The following is a 23271-nucleotide window of genomic DNA, read 5'->3' on the forward strand; positions in this document are numbered from 1 at the left end:
GTGTAGCATCAGTCAGTTTGTTAGAGTGCATGTCACTCTTTCCAAATGGTGGATGTCTCACAACTTCTCATCTGGTCCCCAGGCTTCATGAGGCAGCCGAATTTCTTCCCCTCCGTCAAAACTTCTGCCACACAAACTGGTGCAGAGTGATGACTCCTGGATGCCGAGTGACAGGCCTTGCATATGCTCTGCCGTGAATTATTCAGCCTCCTCAATTTTCACATCTTTAAGGGAAGTTTGAAAGCCATTAGCGTCACCATTGTCAGCCGCTCCAGCTGTATCGCATCACCAAAGCTTAGTGTCATGGTGGGCTTACTTTGTGACAGATTATAGCGAGCCCGGGGACAAAGTATTTCCAACGTCGGGCCAGAGATCTGCAGCGAGAAGAAGCCTTCTGCCATTCAACTGGTGTCCCTGGGAGCCTATGTGGCTTTCTACCCAAATTTTGACTGATCCCTCGGCCCCATGACAATCTGCCCTCTCATCTCCCATTTATTCCAACATAACCATCGACCCACCAAGCAGCTGCAGCCCTTTCCTCAGTGTCACTTACTGGCAAAGTTAAATGACAGCGAGCGTTGTTTTAAATTATTCATCCAGCTCCTTTTTATTTTTTTTTTTTTTTTTAAGTCACTTAGTTGCCTTTTTTCCTTCTTTTTAACCCTTTTTTGTGCTCTTCATTATCGCCGCCAAGGAAGTTTTTTTTTTCTGCAAGATTAAGGTAGAACTACTGGCTTGATTTTCTTGAAACTTGTTAGAAGGGTCCACCATGGACCAAGAAAGAACCCATGTAATTTTGGAGTGGATCCGCGTTCACACGGCGGATACACACATTCTTTTTTTCACTTTCGTTAACATCGCGAGATAAGGCATTTGTGCCTCATTCCTGTGGTGTCGGAAGAATCAGAAAAATAAGTTCCCAACTGGGAAAATTCACACTTTACTAAAATTGTGAATTAGGGTGTGCCTTGGCGAGGTCTGCGCTCTCTGGGTGCCCTTCTAGTTTCCTGTTTGTGCTTGATGTTGCCTATTTAACAAACATTTATGGCCCTCACTGTGGTTTTGCAACAAGAAAAAAACAGATTTTAGAGCATAAATGTTTTGGTGCACCATCAACAGATATTGACATGGCAGGCCTTCACAAAAAACAGTTACTAACCGTTTCTATTAGCAATTTATTGGCCAGTTTTTTTTTTTTTTACTTAGTTAAGCAGTTCATCAAACACACCCATCAAGTTTCCAGAGAAACAGGGTGACATCTTCCAATTCCTTCTTTGTTTGAACAGTCCAAACCCCAATGATTTTTGATTTACACAAATCTTTTTATCATTTTTTTTCTTGACAAATGATTTAAACAATTGGGTCATTATCAAAATCGTAGAATAATGTTCTGTCGAGCAGTCACTTTTACACAGTGGCACAGAATAACCACTTTAAATAGACGTCACCCAGCTACTAAACATTCTTTTGTTAATCTTCCTGGAGATAAAAGGGTGAAAATAAGAAGAGCATGACTTATGCCTGCGTGCTGGAGCCGATTCTGCCTACTCAACAGTAACTCGCTACGTCTCGGGGAGGAAGAAAAAAGGCCTCGCTGACTATGGTTGGGTTGTGGTGCGTTAAGGATGTCCAGCGATGTCAGGCAAGGAGGGGGGGTCGGGCGTTCGTTCGTCAGTGCAACTCGCTTGGGAGCTTTCCTCCTTCACACACCGAGGTCCACACCTCCAGCTTGATTAACAACCTGCCCACCATTATCACGGATTGAGAGTGTCAGCTAAATTAGCCTCTCCCCTCACCCATTCAGCACAAGCACTTAGTTAACATGCAAGGACCTGGAACGGCTTCGCTGAGCTGCAGAAGCGTGCAGCGTTCCTTGAATCCACATCGGACACAAAGGGATGTTTTCTGATCGAAACAAACTGGTTCAAACTTGAAATTAAGGAGTTTTTAAATCCTTTAGAGTGCTCTCATTTGTTGGGAATTAAAACCTTCATGATTAAGTAAAGTAGAGAGCACTAAGGTGCCTTGATTTTAATAGGCATGCACAGTCCAACCTCCTCTATATAGGTAGGTAGGATCAGGGGCAAACAATTTACACAAACCAAACACCTGTCAGAGAAACAGGGCACAGATCAAAGTGTGTGGAATACAGAACAAAAAATTGTTTGACACAAAATTTAAAAATATCTCTACTTGATGTCACTGTGAGGCTGCCTCATCATTATTTCAGTTAAACTCGGTCTAATACGGTTCACTGTGTTTTTTACCATTGGTTTTTATAATTTTTCCATCGAACTGTCGCAAAGTTCGATGGAATTTCTTAGGAGCAAGGATGAACATCTCATCGTCAACCCTTATACACCCCACTCCTCTCAATAAAACCTTTCAGACTGTTGCTGTAAGCGCAACAGTGTTAGTGCTCATGGAGTAAACTGCGATGTCAGCTTATCAATAAATCAACACACTTCATAAAATGTCTCTATAACGTCAAAAGCATTCAGAATAATTGTCCTCTACCTGTCCTATTGCTGTTTTAATTGAGCCCGCAGTTTGTTTAATGTCTGGTTTATTAATGACTCTGCCCAGCTAAACCATCCCTTACAAATAGATGAAATGGTATAAATGAAAAAGAACTCTTGATCACAGCTAAGACTACCTGATTTAAAAAGTGACATGAATAATAGCATAATAGAATAAACAAATAACGAAATAAAAGAGGGAAAAAAGATAAGTGGAAGCATCAACAAGTTGAGTTAAGTGTCAAAGTTCATCTGGTTTTAAAGCTCTATGAATTGAATTTTAAATATTTAGTATTGGTAGATTAGGGAAGGTGCAAAGAAGTCAGTTTAGAATATTTAGAATCTGCCGCATAGTAATGGACACGAGGTCTGGTTGCTCATCTGTTCTGAACCACAGGAGAATTGGTGGCCCAAGGCACAGCCTCGGGCAAAATCCAAAGCAAAGCAAAGAGCTCTCTTGTTATTATTCCGCAGCACCAGTTTTTATGCAGGCCTCCCCTGTACGCTACCACACACTCACAGCTGGCCCCTTACACACAATACCACTATGCGTACTTCTTTCTCTCTTTTTTTGTGTTGCAGGGAGGATTTCAGGCGTTCCATATCCTGAATTCTCATTAAACCTGCGGTAATTGGATTGGGCGTAATAGACATATGGAAATTGCGGTGCCGTTCATCATTAGGGTTTTAATTGCCCCTATTTTGGCGTCCGCATTACCCCTCTAAATAAGTCATAGGAGTTCACGAGCCTTGTTACTGCTCGTCAGGTTTCCTCATCCACACACGCTGACGGCTGTGATAATGAGAGGATTTCCTCCCTCTGAGTTTGACCATTTAGTTTGAACCCATTGTGTTCTTTACTAAGCCTTGTGCTAATGTGAGCGCTGGACTTGTTACTCATTTTTTTTTTAAGAGGTATTCCATGTTAAATAATACAATTTAACTCTTTTTATTGATATTGGAAAAAAGTAAATCTTAATGCCAACACTTCAGCCACTGTGCCTTTTATTTTTTACTTTAACTTGCAGTATTTGTAGCTGGTTTACTTTTTTTACTCAGAAACATTAACATTTTTGGTTATTATCCCTCATATTTCAGTAATAAAAGAATTGTGACAAAGATATCTACTAAAAGAAAACCTAGACATTCCTTGTTCCTTAGCAGTCTTTTTTTTTAAATCTATGTAGACTTGATAGACAAAGAATTTTGTCAATTTTGTCCATACATCTGTCTGCTGATGCTGTCTACTGTATATCCAAAAGAAAAAGAAGCACCCAATTCTTTTGTGCAGATAAAAAACTGCAAAAATATAACGATGTGTTTCCCTCCTGGAGATTAAAAAGATATAAACTGAGGCATAATGTTTATAGAGTAACCTTTATGATGACAGCAACAATATGACAGTAAAATCTAACACAGTCAGCTGTAAATTAAATCATTATAAATAGTAAATATAGATAAAATACAACACACTCTTTTAAAAGGTAAATAGCTGCGTTTATATTGATATTGATACATATACATGCAGCATAGAAAAACATTTCTGCATGTAATTTCTACACCTGCTGGTAAATCAGCTCATGTTTTATGTACATTCAGATTTCTGTCATGTTATGAAGTGTATTTAAGATAAGATTAATGTGGGACACCTGGAGAATAAACTGATGAATGGAGAATATTTAACAGTGGTTTTCTCTCCTATTGAGTTCACTTTGTACGTATCTGATACAGTTAATTGAACATGTTACTGTGACCCTAATTAAACTCTTCTTTACAGGACTATGGATGTTCTCATCAGCCTAAATCACGGCCAGTCCTTTATCTCCAGCGCCTACACCATCGACGCTTCCACATGTGTGAGTCTGAGTTACCTGCATATTTGAAACAAAATTGAAGCATCTTCAATTTGTACGTTTTATGTAACACACTTCTGACTTGAAAACAGCTGATTCCCTCGCACTTCTCTTTTTTATAACCTTAGCCTCAATTCATGTTTCCGTGTTGCTCATATTGTGGTTTGAGGACGTGATGGTCACTGTCCTAAGAAGCAGAACTTCCTCATCCTGTTCCATGTTAATCAAGAGACATATTAATATTAGTCATATTAGTTCACAGTAATGATTGTCATGCACACAATATGGAAGCACGGAAACTTATGAAATTAACGCATTACATTATAACCTTGCAAAATATGGCTGGGTCATATGACAATATATATCATCAAATTGATATAAAATGGATTATTGTATATATTTTTCTATATCACGATGCCGAAAAACCAGCGGTTTATTTATTTAAGTCCAGATGATATTTTCATTATTTGGACTACACTTGACGTTCTGATCCTTGCTCGCTATGTTCATTTTGCACTGAAGTTCTTATTAAAATGAGTAAAAACTCTGTACTTTTCATTTCATGAAGCCATGTATTCTGAATGTACATGTGCACTTTGAGTTGTTTAACATTCTGTTATTGTTTTATGTGTGTACTGTGTATTGCAGCTGTATATTGTATATTAATTACTATGTTCAGTCATTATATGTATTGTAATTTTATATTGCATTTAATCAGGGCGTCATTGGCCCTCCCTGAATAAATAAAGGTATTTGTCTGCATCTCACCTTTTGCTTGAGATTTCTCCATCAGCTAATTACCAGAGATTTTGTTTACTGCCCAGTACCAAAAATAAGTCATTTGATTCATTTTACCATTTTGTCTTTGGATTTAAATCCAAAATAAATGTTTAGCATGAATAAACTGATTACTTTTGTCATTTTCTCCTTCTAGTCAGATGGTTGGGCCGTGGCGATAGTCTTCCTGGTGCTGCTGATCCTCACCGCTCTGGCCCTCATGTGGTGGTTCTGGCCTCTTTGCTGCACAGTGGTGAGTGTTGCTACTATGCGCATAACATTTTCAACTTTGGGCAACCAGGAAACAACAGCAGGGTCTGTGCTGGCAAAACATGCCAAATAACTTATATGTTGCCTGCTTGGCCTGCAATAAAAAATAATGGAAATCCTACTCACTGCTACCTTCTAGATCTGATGATGACAAACACCTGTTGTTGCAAATGCAGCTAGTCAAAACAAATAATTTTGTAAGCACAGAGTTCATCTGAAAATTGATTTCTAAGAATAAATTGTAGTTGGGGAAGCTCATGCCCACTTAGAAAGCCCAAAGCTGTAACCATAAACCAGTGATAACCAGGTCAATGCCAGGTGTTGTGCCTGAACGCATTCATTGAGCGATAGTTTATGAACTTGTTCATATTTTGGGTGAACGTGAACTGAACGTACTGTATTGCTGCCTGATGAACATTACTGTGAACTTGTTCATTCTGGTGTCTGTGAACGGCACGCTCTCTCAGTTTAACTTCATTCAATAGGGTGCCAGATTTCTACAGAGCTTTCCAGGCGAAAACCCGGCTAAAACACACCGTAAACAGGCCTTAATATGTAGCGGAAAAAACACCCAATCTGGCAACACCAGCCACCAGTGTCGCACCGCCGCATGCGTCATCAAAACAAAAAGCAGCATGGAGGCGGCGAAGTAGCAAGGAGGCGTCGTATGATCATTTAAACGAGTTATTGCCCAGGTTGGTGAGGATGAGAAAAATCTTACATTTCTGTGCAAACTTTGCCCACCGGCTTTCAAAAAGAAAATCTGCACTTCAGTCACATCCGCAGCAAACCTAAAACGGCACATTGAACTGAAGCAACATATGGAAAAAAATAACTACTGTATGAACTAGTTCATTTTTGGAACTGTGAACTTAGTTCAACATTTTGAAGTATGAACTATGAACTGAAGTAGTTCATTTTAAAATTTGTGAACTGAACTTTGAACTAGTTCATGTAGAAAGACTTTCCCAACACTGGTCCCAGGCCACTTGCACACAGCAACCGTAACCGTAGCAACACCACAGAGGAACAACCTCAAACAGGAAGTGAAGAGCCCACATCCTGCACATCAGTGGCTGATCTCACACACGTTCTGAGACGAGATGAAGTCATTTTCATGTGAACAAACTATATTAAAAAACAAAACGAGAATAATGTCAGTGACAGAATGCATAGAAGTTAACAAAATCTGTTTACCCAGGACTAACACTGGGCCTACCTGGGGACTGAAGTGATTCATAATAATCACATTTGAATCTTTCATGCCCATGCTTCAGCTTAGAATACTTACTCTGTTTTGGTAAACACACAAATCTTTTTTTTTTTTTTCCTAATCCTATCAGTAAGTGTTTCATTTCAGCTGCTTTGCTTTGTTATTGGCCCTTGGATTCTTCGCCTCTTCCTCCTCCTATTATTACTATTATTATTATTTTTCAAGATTGGAGGCAGTATCTAAATTTGATGAGGAAAGTGCAGAAAGCATGTTTTGCTTTGTTAAATCAGGGTTAGACCGAATTAGATGCGGCAAAATATACCAATTATAACAAAGTTCTTGCATACAATAAAGCCTTATTGACAGGCACAACATTTCATTTTCAGTTCTTCATCAAATAAGACTTTTTCAGCAGCACTGGCAGCATACATAGACATTTGACTGGGAAGAAACCTAGCAATCGAGCACACACGCCACCTCCTTGCATCCATACAAATAAAGGACAATGAACTCTTCCAAGTTCTTTTTATTTCTAGTAAGAACATAGGAAGTTTCACAGACCTTATGTTGCTTTAAACTATATCAATCAGCCAAAGTAACAGAAATGATGACATCATGCTCCTGACCATATATACAACAATCAGAGTTAAAGGTTGGAAAACAAAACCTCCTTAGTTGTCACTCAAACCCTTCATCATCTGGACTGTGTGGGTCTGGTGAGTTTGATCAGATTTGATTGATGGTGCTGGAAACATAAGCGTTACAACCCACCAACATGCTTTAGTCACATTGTTAAACCCTGATTGGTGCACGGAGGCAATAATAGTAATATAATAATAAACTTTATTTATAGTGCACCTTTTATAACATAGCTCAAAGTGCTACATGACGTCATGTTTTTTCAACGCAAGTTCTTTCTACTTCAAGCCAGTGAGAATAGTGCAGAGGAAAACGGCACAAACAGAAATGTCTCATGTGAAACACAAACTGTTACAACTTTGGCAGAAAATATTATGTTCTTGTCGAATTCACTATACAGTATATCACTATATAGTAAGAGGTTGTTTGAAAAAAGCGTGTTTTCAGGGCCCTTAAAGGGGGAGTCAGCAATTCCATTCTCTCTCTCTATCTATCTATCTATCTATCTATCTATCTATCTATCTATCTATCTATCTAGAAATATGGTAAATCCAGACCGCTATCTTTCCAATCTGAGTTTTCTGTTGCACGACTAAAACAACTTTTGAACGTACACACGTTCCACCAAAACAAGTTCCTTCCCGAGGCTGTTTTGCAGCTGCGACGTGGCTTTTCCTGGTGCCGATTGTGATTGGTTTAAAGAAATGCCAATAAACCAGAAAAGAGTTTTTTTCTCCCATCCCGGAATGCTGTGTGGACTAGCCAGAACCTCCACCTCCGCAGCGCTGTGGAGGAGGAAGGTCTGGCAAAGCGAGACTAAGTACACATAAATTGCAGCATGCAGGAGTTTTGAAAGGACAAAATACATAATATTGACTCAGGTTTAGAAGCTCTGGTGATTAAAGAGAATTTCATTAGTAAGTGCAAATGTGTTTGTCTAAATGTGGAGGTTACAAGATTATTCATTAATTCCACACAACACCACATGTCACTAGTCCCGTGTGGACAGTGTTTGTTAAGGTGGAACTTGAGGCTGTGTGTAATTAATGAATCTTGAAATTCTGAACTGTCCTTTTTATGGTTTCCCTTTCAACAACTTGATTGTGCTTGGTGGAAGGTACTTCTTTCTGTAATCCATTGTTTAAACTTGTAAACTTCTTTAGTCTGGATATTCATGAAAACTGCTTTCATCCCCTTTGGAAAAACAGCCTCACCCACTTAAGCGTTTACAAAAATCCACAACAGATTATCGTTTGGGGCTATGAGAGAGGGCTGCAGATGGTGCACCCTGGTCTTTTTCTGTGTCTCTGCTTTTTTCTACTGAGATCTGATGAAGGCAAATTTGCCCTCCACCACCGCTTCCCGCTCACCCGCGCCGCCCCCTAAATGATAGACGTCACCTGGCTTTGTGGACCTGAAGGGAGCCCATCCAGGATGAGATGGAAGCATATTTTGGAAAACCAACAAAGGCATTAAAATGTAAACCCCCTGCAGCATGTCTGGCCGCGAACGTGTTTGTCTTGGTGGAGAGAGCTGCTGTTGCCTTCCATCGAGGGACGCGGCAGAATAGGAGGGCCATGTGTGGCTTGTTAATATTTAAACTCCCAGTCTGCCAGGTTTCAGCAGTCGGGATGAGGCCACACACACACACACACACACACACACACACACACACACACACACACACACACACACACACACACACACACACACACACACACACACACACACACCCAACCTCTTTCCCACAATCCCTCTCTCTCTCTGCCTCTCTCCCACATGGATTGATGCCAAGAGAGAGGTCATACAAGCTGTGGAGTGGTTATTTCTTTGTTTATGATTTGTTTGGAAATTAAACTCAGAATGGCGTAGCCTTTAGTTCAAATCAAAGGATTGAGAATTGGAGATGTAGTTTTGAATTACATCGCCAGTTTTTCCAAATTGCAAATGATTCACTGCTAAATTGGATGCACTTTTGGACTATTCTCCAACTCAGTTGGTGCTTAATATGTTAATAATCTCAGATTACTTGATGTTATTTCATGCTCAAAGTAGTCAGCGTTGTTCTCCGATGCAGAACTTTTATCTTCTTTTGTTTCTGTTCCCCTCAAAATCATTTATATTTTCTACAAACGGGTTCATTTGCCCCTCGTTAAAAAAGCATGAGTCATTTTAAAATTTCTAAATATGCTAACTGCCACTGATCCATCACGATAAGCCTCCTGAAACAGCTTGACACAACACGGTTTGAGCTTTAGGTTGGGAACGAACGGATTATCAAGTCCAGTTGGACAGTTCTGGAGACAGCCATATGGGAACGGTGCCCCGAGCCCCTCTGATTGGTCCGATTCCCTCCGGAGTCTTGGCTGTGGTGGCGAGCTGCTGGGACTGATGTCAGGGCGACTAAGTATCCTGCGGTTTAGTTTTTAATTACGCCGCTGAGCGCTCCTCTTCACATCTGTCCATCAGGTAGCTGGGAAAGAACAGCAGAGCCCCGTCATTTGTATAAGGCTTTATTTATCCCACAATATGTCCAGGAAATCTGCTGCATAATTACTTAATAAAAAGAGATAATCCTGTCAACGGAAGGTGTGGCTGAAATGACGTTAATCAGCGTATGGAGAGGCTACCGGTAGACCTTCACTGGATTTGCTTACCGCCAGTTGTGTGTCAGAGAGCAATTAATTAACCCTAATTGATCATTTTTCATTATTCTAATGACAACAGTATGTGGAGAGCGTGATGGTATCCCTGCGCTTAACAGTGAATGAAACAGCTGTTAGGATCTATGATATGCCATTATTACATTGCTCGTTTCTTCCTCCAAAACCAATTTAGCAAATGCATAACCAGTGATGACCGTGAAGTATCTGTCTTTGATGACTGATGGACAAAGGTCCGTCTTCCACTTTGCCGCGCACCTCAAGTGGAGAAATGTCCTCACTTTAATTACATATGCAGTATTTATAGGCCGGCTACTGTACTCTGTGTGTAGTGCTAATGCCCACCACTGTGTAAGAGGGGAACAGTGAAATGAGGCTTATCTCAGAGCAACCCTGGGAAAATCTGGGTGGAGAAGTCAACAGGAAACACTCTTTCCTTTCTTATCGGCCTTGGCTGATGAGCAAAGTACTACACCTCATTTTCATTATCATTTCATCTTCAATAAACCTCATCAATAAACATGACATCTTTAGTGGCTACCTTTGTCCAACACAGATATTTAGTTTACAATGATATCGAACAGAAAAAGGAGCAAATGCTCACATTTGTGAAGTTAGAACCAGGTCAAGTTTGGCATGGTTTCTTTAACTTAGACAATGATTATACTAGATGAATAGATTCACTTAGATGAATTGATTATCAAAATAGTTGTTTTTTTTTTGTCAATTGGGGGGCTATGCATGTATGGTTACTTAAATCCCACAATCTTCAGACACCATAGAAAGGGGCTCAATTTTAGGAGTTACAGCCCTGCTCTCTGTAGTGACTGTGACTTACAACTCCTGAAACCTGAAAACACTACACATCTTTCCAGCGTGATCCCTCTTGCAGATGGAGTGAGTGGCAGTGGTGTCTTCAGCAATCCTGCAGTAAAAAGTTGGACATCAGTATGTGAGGCGTCTGACTGACACCTGACAAATGTCAGTGTCAGGCTGCTCTTTGCTTTGCGATGCACATCTGAAAAACCCAGTAGAGGCATCTTGTCCTTGAGTGGAATCACATTGTGGACAACCTGCTCCTCAGGTGCCATGTCATCCAGAGTTGTCATGAACAATGCCGCTGGTCACTCTGTGTGTGTGTGTGTGTGTGTGTGTGTGTGTGTGTGTGTGTGTGTGTGTGTGTGTGTGTGTGTGTGTGTGTGTGTGTGTGTGTGTGTGTGTGTGTGTGTGTGTGTGTGTGTGCGCCGCCACTCATCTTCCACGCAGACAGGGGCTTGGAGCTGAGCCCGAGCCGCCTCCTCTGTATCTCATTGGAGCTAATTAACTCCTTAGGACTTTATGATTGGGGGGATTGCTTGGGAGCACTGAACCCCATCCAATTAATTAAGAGCTAAACGGGCAGCGGTGCTCACCCCAAAGACTCCCTTGTCAACAAGTTGATTTTCAGCTTTTCTTTATTTTGCACGGGGGGGCCCCTGTTGTTGGTTTACAAGCAGAATCCTTGTAATCAGTAGTCAGCGGGGCCACGGGGTGCCAGTTGCAGTTACAGAGCGTCCTGGCAGCGGCAACGTCTCCGCTTTGAGACGAGCTCAGGGGACATCTCTGTTTGACTCAGTCACCTGTCACGAATCCCCTCCGTCAGCCTCGTCTACGCTCGTCTTGACAAGGTTCGAGCGTGTGTGTGTGTGTGTGTGTGTGTGTGTGTGTGTGTGTGTGTGTGTGTGTATACGTCCCCTGATGGACTTTGTGCTGACGCTCTTTTGCTTTTTCTGTTTATCCAGGTCATCAAAGACCCGCCGCCACCTCCTCCACCGGCCCGTCCTCCACCACCTGTGAGTACATCACTAGAGTGTTGTCACAAAACCAGAATATTCAAATTGATGCCATGACATTTTAAAAAGTGTGTAGCGTTACAGTGTTTTGAAAAACATGATCATCAAACAAAGTCCCAGAATAGATATGCTGCACTTCATTATACCATGTTGAATAAGACTTAAAATATCATCAACATTAATTTAGCTTTAAAACATTTTTAAAGGAATATTTCCACAATTTTTGGAACTGGGTTTATTGACTTTCTTTCCAAGAGTTTGATGAGAAGATTGTTTCCACGTACGTTTTTTATTTTTTTGTGTGTTGTGTATGAAGCTATAGCACCAGGAAGCAATTAGCCTAGCTTAACATAAAGACTGCTAAAGAGGTTACTCAAACTAAAATCACATTGTGTCACTATTACATTTCTGTTTGTGTACAAATTAAACAAACAAGATATAGTAGTGAGCTTTAAAAGGTGCTCGTAGGTGGATGTCTTAACTTTGGACAGATCTGGGTTAGATGTTTCATGTGCTTTCAGTCTTAATGCTAAGCTAGGCTAATCACCTCCTGGCCCAAGCTCTGTACTGCACAGACATGAGTGTTAGAGATCTTTTCTTCTTACTCTCTGAAAGAAAGTAAACAAATGTGTTTCTCAAAAATTTTAAGCTATTCTTTAAAGATAAAATAATAATAAAAAAAAACAAATTGAAAAGTTGCTGCTTGTATTGCATTGAGAACTTTAAGCTGATTTGTTGTTTTTAATGACCTTTTTTAATGTTGAATAAGCCATTTGTCCTTACTGGGAAATCATATCATAACATTATGCAAAAACAGGTTTGGGTCTTTAATCAACACTAGATTTTAAGAGCTCCTTTGGCAAAACTCGATTCATCTGCAGAGGAATGAAAAATAATGAAGGAAATTAAGTCATTATTTAGTTTAAGTATTTTAAATTTCTTAAACCATGTAGAAAGAATTAATGGCTGTAGCAGAAGTAAGGACATGAGTGTCTCTTCCTTCCTGACAAAATTACGTAAATGAGTCTTTCCTGTTGAGATGAAGTACATTCAAATGTTGATACGTGGAATTGAAAGAAAATAGAACAATGGCAGGTGCACTACCTTCCTTTTGTCCACGCAGTATGGTTGATAGATGTTGTCGTTTACAAGAATAAAGTTAGCACACGGTTCCAACTACAATACACTTATTTATAGTGTACATGAGTATGAGTCTCTAATTTCCCTTTTTCTTTTTTAAGGAGCCAGAGGAGCTGCCCAAGAAGAAGTGGCCGACTGTAGACGCCTCCTACTATGGAGGAAGAGGAGCTGGAGGGATCAAACGCATGGAGGTCAGAGCCTAGATATTATCCCCCGACATATTGCTTTCAGGAACATGAAACACTTTCATCGCAGTCACAAAGACTCAAAGTCTCTTCCATTGTGTTTGACACATGAATCTCCTTGAAGTTGTCTCCGTGTGAAATGATTTGAGCAGCAAATTGTTCAAACATTAAGGCAATCTTCTCTTATCAAATGTAACCGGCTAAAAAGAGCTGAAATCCTACAAAAAGCCGGATGTGTCACATTTCTGACAGCTGGTGTCCTGTAAACGTGCACCACGTTTAGAGAAAAACTGCTGACAGTCCGTGTTTTCTCTGAAGCTACAAGTTTGTTGAGTAACACAGGCAGCGAGAGGAGGGACCGGCTGAGTGACCGGCCGGCCCGCTGTCCTCGTCAGTCCACTGATGCCTCTGACATGACAGGCCCTGCCATCTCGTCCTTGGCCGTCCGGGCCTGATTGGATCAAGTTATTGCCACGATGAAGGATTGAGTGCGGCTGTCATCTTGACATATCCACCTCACCCACTTCTCCTCTCCACCTCCTCCTCCTCAACTCCCAAACCTTGGCAGCCCCTTTGTTATCCGCCTCCTCTGAAGGGAATCCAGGTTTAAAGGCGAGCCCCCTCCCCTCCCTCCCCTACCGCTTCTCAGCCCCGAGGAAGTTGGTGGTGTTGCTGGGATTTCCAACCAGCCTCAGGGAGCTCCAATCTTTTAACTTTTTCCCCCCCACGAGTGTTGGTGAGCTGTGAGCTCGGCTATCCCATTGCTCCCTTCTATCTGTAGCAGGTTGATTCCCACCGACAGGCCCGTCTCCACTTCTGAAGCTTCCCCCCCGCCCCTGTGGATGTAGAACGAGGTGCTTGTTAAGATCAACCTGAACTCTCCTCTTCATCCACATTTCAGACGTCATGCTGAGAAAACCGCCTCCACCTCCGCCGATTTGCCGCTGCCAATATTTCAAACGCGTATTGAGCCGGCTGAGGTGACAATGTATCTTTTATTCATCGCAGCCTTCTCTTTTGTTGATGCGGCAGGCCAGAGATGATTCTGAAAAGCTGTTCTATATTGTCACGGCTTAACCTACAGCTTGAAAACTGTGTCGCTAATTAATCACCTCTCCCCATTTATGTGATGGTGGATTTTATTTATTTTTTTATCTCCTCCCTGCAACAGATGTGATGAATTCAATTAAGAAGCAGGACAGCTTAACTAACACACAGGCCCGCATTCACACGCTCGCACAATAACACATTATATCACATGCAAATGTGCTTATTAAAAAAAGCAAAAACAGGTTTTCAAGTCATTTAATTTTCTCATGGGTAATATAGTGATAGCAGTAGTATCTCTCCGGTACCAGTTAGCTCCTCAATGGCTAAAAGTGTGCCCGGCCTCCTCTGCCTCGTTATTGGCTGTTATGGATGATATTTAGTAGAGTATGACGCCTGATTTTTAATTAAGGGCTGCAGCAAATTATTTGAATGTGTGAAAATACTTCTCCAACATCCTCTATGGCTCTGAATGAAGTTTGTTGAGTCTGAGAAAATCAGTGCCATGATGACTTGACTTTTCTCATCTTGGGCTTAGGGCATAGACAATAAAAATAAGGCTTGGAGATAGATTTATAACAGAAAGCCTGTGTTACAAACTGCTGCGGTGGAGTTTAAATTCATGGCCAAACAAAGACAAAGCACAAACACACAAAGCAGTGAGGACCTAATGAAAATATACTATCAAGTTGCAATTTGGGGAAGTATAGTATTCTGTGTTTTCGGAGTTTGACCCATAATCGGTGCTAAAAGTCTAAATATATCCAGCTCTTTGGCTTCAATTTTGATCATTCTTTTTTTTTTTTCTTTTTTTTTTTTTCCAAATTTAATGAAAGTTAAATCCTAATTTGCTGCAGTGTGGTTGTTTGTCTTTGTTTTGGGAAATTGTGGTGGGCATTTTACTGACATTTTATGAGCCAAAGTCCAAGCAGATGTCCTCCAAGATGTTTTTTTCAGCCAAAACAGTATTAGTTATTCAATTATATCAAACAGAGAAAAGCAGCAAATCCCCATATTTGAGAAGCTGGAACCAGGAAAGGTTTGGCATTTTTGCTTGATAAATTGTTGCGGACTTATTTCATTGAAGATAACCTGCCCAGCCCTACGATTGACTAACGAGTTACTCGACTAATAGGTTCAGCACTAATGTAATTTTGATATTTTGCAGTATGTAGTAAACCGAATGAGCAATTTGTGTTTCTTAAACTGGTCCTGTGTGTGTGGTTTTTACCTCTCCAGGTGCGCTGGGGCGAGAAGGGCTCGACCGAGGAGGGGGCCAGGCTGGAGAAAGCCAAGAACGCCGTAGTGTCCATACCAGAGGATGTAGAGGAGCCAATGATCAAACGTCCCACTCCGAGGGCTGCCCCCACCTACCATCAAAACGAGAACAAATGGTACACCCCCATCAAGGTGAGCGTTACTACAGCCATGTACCTGCAACTGATTGGACTGAAGATGTTGGGGATTTGTTGTCTTTCAGTATGAATGTTTTTCAGTTCTCTTCCCTCTAACTAACGATGTTTGTCATTTGATATATTATGTAACAAAATCATCAGGTCAGGGGTCCACTTACTAGTGCTTTAAAGCATTTAACAGCCTCTTGTGGTCTTCATTCAGCACCTAAAAGCTAGTAATTAGTCATTTGAGCTTACAGTATATTATTTTGTAACAAAAACTTCAGGACTCACTCAAAATTTCATGTAGCTGAACTAAAATCACATTTTTCTTTTTTACCAGGGTCGTCTCGACGCTTTGTGGGCTCTGCTGGGGCGGCAGTATGACCGAGTGTCCCTCATGCGACCCACAGATTCAGACAAGGTAAGCCAGGGAAAAGAGCCTAGAACGCTTCCAGCTCTTGACACTTTTGTTCCCAGTGGAAAAATGTATTTGCAAGGACGCCTAAAATACAAACCATGCAAATATGCAGAGGCATGCAAGATTGAATAAACATTGAAGTGTACGTGGGTGTTTTACTGTAGGGTGTGTGTGGGATATAGTTAATCAGCGTCAGAATGTTGTGTTGCGTTTTTAGCTGCACAAACCTAAAGCCTGAAGGGCATGAGTCAAAATCTCATCAGTGGTCAGCTATGCAGTTTGTTGTATTCAGGGATATAAATAGAGAATTCCCTGCATCAGTCAGCAGTGTGCATGGTCTTCTTCTTTTTTGACTTTTTAATGTTGTTGTAACCCTTCTAAGCCCTAATAAGGACTATTGTGATCTTTAGAATGACCTAATTTGAGTATTTTATCCTTCTAAATCTTTTGAGTCACCACAACTAGAGTTAAGAACGTATTGTGTTATTGCAGTATTGAATTACAGCTGTGGAGGTACAATAATCGGTGTATTGGCTCTTAGCACAAGAAGCTGCTGGCAAGAGTTAAGGATTGTGTTGTTGTTACCTAACTGGGCCGATGTGAGCTTCAGCTGCAACGGCTCACCGAGGGAATCATGACAGGGACAACCTAATATGGTCAAACTCTTGACTTTTGTTCAACATCCGTCAGAGAAGAGGAAGCATATCGGCTCCGTAAACCGACACACTGAAACCTGACGCCTCGCAGGCGGTTAGGACAGCCCGCTGCTCACAAACCGCCACCAAGTCAGAGTTAACCAGATGTTTTGAAATGTTCTTAGCTTTTTTACAGCAGCAGTTGATCCAACAAACCACAGACACTGAGCTATATCTCAAAATGAATAACATACATTAGAATCAGTTTGCAGAAGGTGGAGCATTTAGATTTCATTTCTTTTGTAACCAGATTTCAGGCCCAGAAACTGATTTTCATGGATCTCTTTTTATGTAGTCACTCCTATACACTTTTGTACAGTAGTTTGTAAATGAAGAGAAGTATTGCATAAGCTGTACAGGAAAAAAAATGCACATACATACCTACTGTATACATTTAGTCCCTGATGTCTTTTATCCACTTTGGTGGGCACTTCCTCTTCACACAGCGGTCTGAGAAGAGTTTTTTAATGGTTCACAGAATGATGTCAGACTGAAAAAGTCTCAAGTGGAATAACGTTTACTGCTCTGTAGAACATGGAAAAAACCGAGCCGGTCAGCCAGCTGTGAGCCTGCCAGTTGCTACCCAGTGCTCTTTAGAAAAAACTCAGAATGCCAGAAGATGCACTATAAAAAGTAAACATTTTAAACAAATGCTAAGTCAAAAGATGTCCAGATATCATGGTTAAAACTGAGCTAAATTCGGTTGAAATGCTAGTTTTTAGATATGTAGGTTACATATTATGATTTTTTTGAACTTGCTACATAATGTGCATATAACTGAAGTGCTGTCAACAGCAGTTATATGTAACCTAAACCTTTTAGAAAACTACAACTGTTTAACCGAAGCCACGTTAACCACTTTTAAACTTGGCTAGGAGTCAGCTAGACATCTCTTGAGCTAGTAATCACATAATCAGTGCTTTCTTTCTTAGTCTCAAGTAATACCAGTGCAGGACAGTCCGTCTCAAAACCGTTTGTCTTTTTTAACAGTCACGTGTGCTCTTTGTAAAGGCAGAAAGGACACAAGTATGATGTGAGTTGGCTTCACTGCCATGATAAATTGTCAACAAATGGGCTGGGGCTGTTTGTGTTGTGTCTTGAGCCCAGGGTTTGACCAAACCTGCATATTTTCCTGCAGTCCGCTTGTTGGAAAGACTGCTGTTTTCATGTTGAAATGACAACGAATCCCCTGCCCAATATATAATAATCCAACTGAGTTTTACTTTCAAGCACAAAAAGGGCAGAATGTGGAAACATCATGGCTGCAGCTCCCACAGTGTAAAAAATGATGGATGTTCCCACACAAGAGGTCAGCTCAGTTGCTCCGAGCAAACTGTTTGGAAGTGTAGGAAACAGAGTGAAGCTCACTGATGAGTAAACACAGTTGTGCCAAAGCACTCAGGATAGGACACATGGAAGAAAAGCTGTCAGTGGAGTCCTCGGCGCCGCTGGCTCACTGCATTCACATGCCGATCACTGCGCCAAACTCCACTTTTAAGTCTTTGATTAAGACCGTACAAAGCGGACATTGACAATCAAACAGGAGGCCACGAAGGCTGTGTGTGTTTTGAAGTTACATCCTAACGGAGCAGTAGACGACTGAATATTGGTAAAAAATGTAAGTGAGTCATGATGTCTTTTAATCCCCAATTGGTTTACTGTTGAATTTCAACACTGTATTTCTAGCAAGACAATAACCAATACAAATACTTTTTATTAAAGCACCTAAATTCTGATTTAGTCCATTTGAAAAGATTACATGTTCTTTGATACTGATTTGATTCAGTTTGATTTAAACAATTTCAGTACTTGAGTTGCAACTCTACACATATAGATTATAAAGTATCAGTAAATGGATTCTTTCAAAAGTAATTAAACTCACACAAACCTATACTGAAATTGTTTTGTCAAATGCTGTTTCCAAGATCAAGACTGAACTTTGAATTTTAGATAGTTTGTAGGGTAACGTTACGGTTTGTTTTACAAATTTCAAGCAATTATAGTTTTTCAAATCAACACCGTCATCGTATTATTTGATGACTCTACACCCTGATAAAATACATCATTCATTCACAACTCCCTGGTGAAGATGGTGTGTTTAAGTAGCAGAGCATCAAACAAAGACTTGGCATCAGTTGCTGAACCCTCAGGTTTCATTGTCCAAGTTAAGATTTTTAAACCAGTGGAAAATCAATGAGAACTGTCCGATGACGTATTGTAACTTGGCTAAAGACTCTGGCCATTAACGCAGTTTGCATGTTCTAATGTTATCATGTTATATACCTTATATTTCACTGGACGAGTTTTTACCTGGACCTGTTCCACGAGTCCAGTTTTTACTGGATTTTTAAATATTGGATTTACAACATTAGTATCCCACTGTTGGGTTTCTTCCAACTATTACAGCTTTCTGTTTCTGTTTAAATTGCCATTTTGCCATCTCAGATTTTCGCTTATATATTCTTTTTGTATGTGCTATACGTTTTTTGTTTGTTCCTTGTCTTCTTAGAGTGCTGATGGTGAGTTAGTAACTTCTATTGTTGTTAGCCCACTAGCCTGGTATCAATGAGACATGCGTGTGATATTGGGCTGAACAGATAAACTTGACTTGATCAAAGGGAGAGGAGTCTGGACTGTCTGGTGGGAGGTTAGGTGTAGATGGCAGAGTGGGCAGCGGTGACGTGTATAAGGGAGAGGAGCAGCGGAGGGGAGGAAGGGGAGTGGTCTTTGATGGCAGACAGGAAACCACCAGGGTCATGAATTTTTCAGCGGCTGCATCCGCGGGGTTACAAGGACTCGTACAGGTGTAAGGAAGCAGGTTGTCACAGACATCTGTTCAGCACAGGGACCTGGTGTCCATACTACCCCCCTCACCTCCCCCTCTCCTTGCCGAGCTTCTATCCTCACCCCTCTTCCCTCCCTCGGCAGACTCCCTTCCTGACCCTCCCTCCCTCAGTGCTGCCGCCCGGAGCCAGACTGCTGGATTGTCAGCAGATGCAGAAGAGAGACAGAGAGACAGAAAATGAGAGTGAAACAGTTTTTTTCTCTCTTTTTTTTTTTTTTTTTTTTTTTTTTTTTTTGCTGGTCTCACATTTAGCGCCCAAGGGCCTTCAACACCAAAGGTAGAGTGGGGGTGGACACAGCTGCAGTGCCGAACTTGCCCCAGGCACAAATAAAGAGATCTAATGTGGTTTGACTGTGTTGTCGGTGAGACCGGGGAGCCGGGGAGGCACTTCAGAGCCAACTTAGCACAGCAACATCTGCCGCCAAGTTTTGCCGGGTATCAACTGGGGACAGTAGGTAGAGAAGGTGGCAGAGAGAGAGAGAGAGAGAGAGAGAGAGAGAGAGAGAGAGAGAGAGAGAGAGAGAGAGAGAGAGAGAGAGAGAGAGAGAGAGAGAGAGAGAGAGAGAGAGAGAGAGAGAGAGAGAGAGAGAGAACTCAGGTTTTTTAAAGAGGTGGTGGTGTGCCTGCATGTGTGTTTTCAGAAATCCGCCCCCCCACCTTCACACTTTAGGTATTGTTTTCTAAAAGCAGATGTAAACAAAATGTCCAACCGAGGTGTGCAATGACGGATGCATCACCATACATTAAACCCTCTGTGTCCTCCTACAGAAGAAGACACACGCCAGAAACTGAGAACAGGCGTTGGAGTTCTTCTGAGTCCGTGTGGACTTCCATTTGTTCCTCTTGCTCGCATCTGTTCCTCACCAAGGGGACGTGTGGGCTGAGTATGCTGGTGTGTGGAGGAATTATCTGATGGACCTTTTATACTGTTGTAAACCATGTGTGTTGTGTGAGTTTATGAAGTGAGTGAGTTAGACCATTCGCCGTCGAGTTGGAGTTTCCCCATTGGCCGTTGCTCTTTCAAAATGAATCTGCACGACGCTGTTTCTGCTGGTAACGTCTTTGCCTCCTATATCATCATCTCATCCACTTCCTCAATACATACGCAGTTGTTGTTGTTGTTGCAGAACGTGTTTGTTACTCCACCTGCAAAGCCCAGAAAGCCTCATTTGTGTGTAGTGTGTGTGATCTAGCAAGTGTGTGGTCGAGCGATAGAGAGAAAAAGTGATGTGGACATTCTGAGCGCAGACAGGTGTTGGGGATCAGAGCAGAGAAAAAACGGCATTAAAGGTTTTCAAGTGGTAGTAATAGGCAGTGTAGGTTATTAGGTCACTATGGCGGAATATCTCTGTAACATATTGGCCACAATTAGCACATTGACCCTACACGATCCAGCCATATATTAGCTTTCGACTGAGGACTCGAGTACGATAGGCAAGATTTCCCCCCTAAAATGTGTCTTAAGAAACTGTGCAGATGAAGAACACGTGAGGCTGTAAACTGCAGTCGGAGAGGCAGCTTCCCACCTCTCCTTGTCTCTTCTTCCTCCGCTCTTCCCTCAGCTGGTTTATCTTTCCTTCTCCCTGCCAGTGCTCGGTGTCCCGGCTGTGACAGCGTCTTAATTTAACGGCTGTCGGTGCTGTGGGAGTGTTTAATTAAGTGACTGTAAGCAGAGGGACTCCACGGACCTGCTCTGGAAGAATCCCGTCAGATGGAGGGAGGAGAGATAAAAGGACGGATGTAAAAGGGAGGTGTAAGGAAAAAAAAAAAACGAGGACAAGGCTGGCATAAGCCGAGGGCCAACGAGGCTAGAGGTGACAGTCTCCTTGCCTGGCACCGCACGGCATGGCATGGCATTGCATGGCAGAGCTGTCCTTGGAGGTCACAGTAATACAGCTCAGTGTCGTGCCTGCCGGTTCTCAGGGCTCACTTAGGGTGCTGCGAGGTGATTGCATGGAAATAGAGCCAAGTAAAACATTAGACTTGAAATTGGACGAAGTTTCAGTATTTGACTGGCATGAAGGTGCTACATGTAGCATTTTAACATCAGTAAGTCATCAACATATAATTACTGTAAACCAACAAGCCCGTGTCTGAGAGGATAGGCAGCCACTCTTTGGCATCTAAACTGCATTTTTACATTGTGAGCTACCGGGTCACATTTTGTTGGAAATGTACTTCCAGCGCAAATGGAGCTCAAGTTTCTATCGGAGTTTCTCTCAATGGTAGAGGAGTGAACAGCTGATGGGGCAAAATCTCATTTACAGTTAAAGGCACGGTGGCCCAGTGGTTAGCAATGTGGCCTCACAGCAAGAAGGTACCAGGTTCGACCCCTGGTCGTCCTGGGCCTTTTAGTGTAGTTTGCTTGTTTTTCCCATATCTGTGTGGGTTTTCTCCACCACTAAAAACATGTTCCCCTCCCTCTCTGTGTGGTGAGCGCCTGTGTATGTATATATGTGTATATATGTATTTATATATGTGTGTGTGTATATATATATATATATATATATATATATATATATATATATATATATATATATATATGTGTGTGTGTGTGTATATATGTGTGTATATATACATAGTATGATGGATAGACGAAGATATACATTCTAGATGAATGGGTTTTTGGAAGGCAACATGTTGGCCATTTAAAGAGCAAAGTATCCCTGATCTGTTGCCATACTGTACAAACATACTGGATGATTAATATCACCAGTAGCAGATAGCTAAACCCAACTCACTACACCACTGAATCAGATTTAGATACAGATTTAAATATTGGACTACAGCCATGCCATAGGATCAGCAGTAAACTGGCTACCATACTGGTTGTACTGGTGTATCAGTATGTATTAAGCAGGCTGGTCACATGGAAATGATCCAAGAGAGGAAATGGCTGCCTCACAGGACATCAGGCAGACTGATTATTGCATGAGAGATACACAATGACCCAGTTAGATAATGCAAGAGGTGAAATATCTGGGATGGCCACAGTGAGAATGGTTGAACACTGTGCTCAATATTGGAATTAATTTAACTGACTTGTTTATTCAGCCTTATACATAAGGGAAGTATTTAGCAGCTTCTTTCTTTGCATCTTTTGTCACTTGAACTACAGTATATAAATCGGAGCAAACATTTGTTCAAAATTGTTTAAAAAAACGTAAACAGATGCACACATATTCATCCTTTCACGCTTCCTCTTGTCGCATAACAATGCCACACTGAGTATGGTGAGAACATCTTTCTTGAAACTAATAAAAGCCGTCAAACTGTATTGTTCAGTGTTAAAAAAAAAAAAAACTACCTAAGAAGAGCCAAAAGATGACACATTCTTGAAGGTTTTCGGCATTACAGAAGGCCCACGTTTTGCTCTTTCCACAGCCGTTGAAAGGAATATTTTGGTACCTAAACGTCTGATTAGACAATATGCTAATGTGGTACTAATATATGCCTAAAGAAAGAGTTGACAGCAGCACTAATGAAGAACAAACACAGGGCGATGCTGCATGCAGGAGGACGTCTACATGTCATCAGTCAGGATGCTTAGCATCACAAAGATAAATACCTCGTTGAAACAAATGTAACACTTAATTTCATAATAAAAGGCTTTAATCGAAAGTAAACAACCTGGCAAATGACATTACGATGAAACAACCCCCTAGATCAGAGAGCATGAGATTTCCTAATTAACAGGGGTAGTCGGAATAAAACCAGAGCGTCGCAAATAATGCGACGCTCTGGTGGAAAAAGCGTTGGTTAAAGAAATGAGGCTTCA

The 23271-nt window shown here is 41.4% G+C and overlaps 1 protein-coding gene across 1 annotated transcript in view; it reads left to right on the top strand.

Moving 5' to 3' along the window:
• antxr2a (ANTXR cell adhesion molecule 2a) overlaps positions 1-23271 on the top strand; it is an 81945-nt gene that overhangs the window by 27574 nt on the left and 31100 nt on the right. Inside the window, exons 11-16 of the mRNA XM_028579023.1 lie at positions 4297-4375; positions 5307-5402; positions 11716-11766; positions 13008-13097; positions 15378-15548; positions 15876-15956. Coding sequence (XP_028434824.1) covers positions 4297-4375; positions 5307-5402; positions 11716-11766; positions 13008-13097; positions 15378-15548; positions 15876-15956 — 568 coding nt within the window. The remainder of the gene's footprint in view (positions 1-4296; positions 4376-5306; positions 5403-11715; positions 11767-13007; positions 13098-15377; positions 15549-15875; positions 15957-23271) is intronic.

Source organism: Perca flavescens, chromosome 5 (assembly GCF_004354835.1).
Source record: "Perca flavescens isolate YP-PL-M2 chromosome 5, PFLA_1.0, whole genome shotgun sequence".
NCBI classification, from domain to species: domain Eukaryota; kingdom Metazoa; phylum Chordata; class Actinopteri; order Perciformes; family Percidae; genus Perca; species Perca flavescens.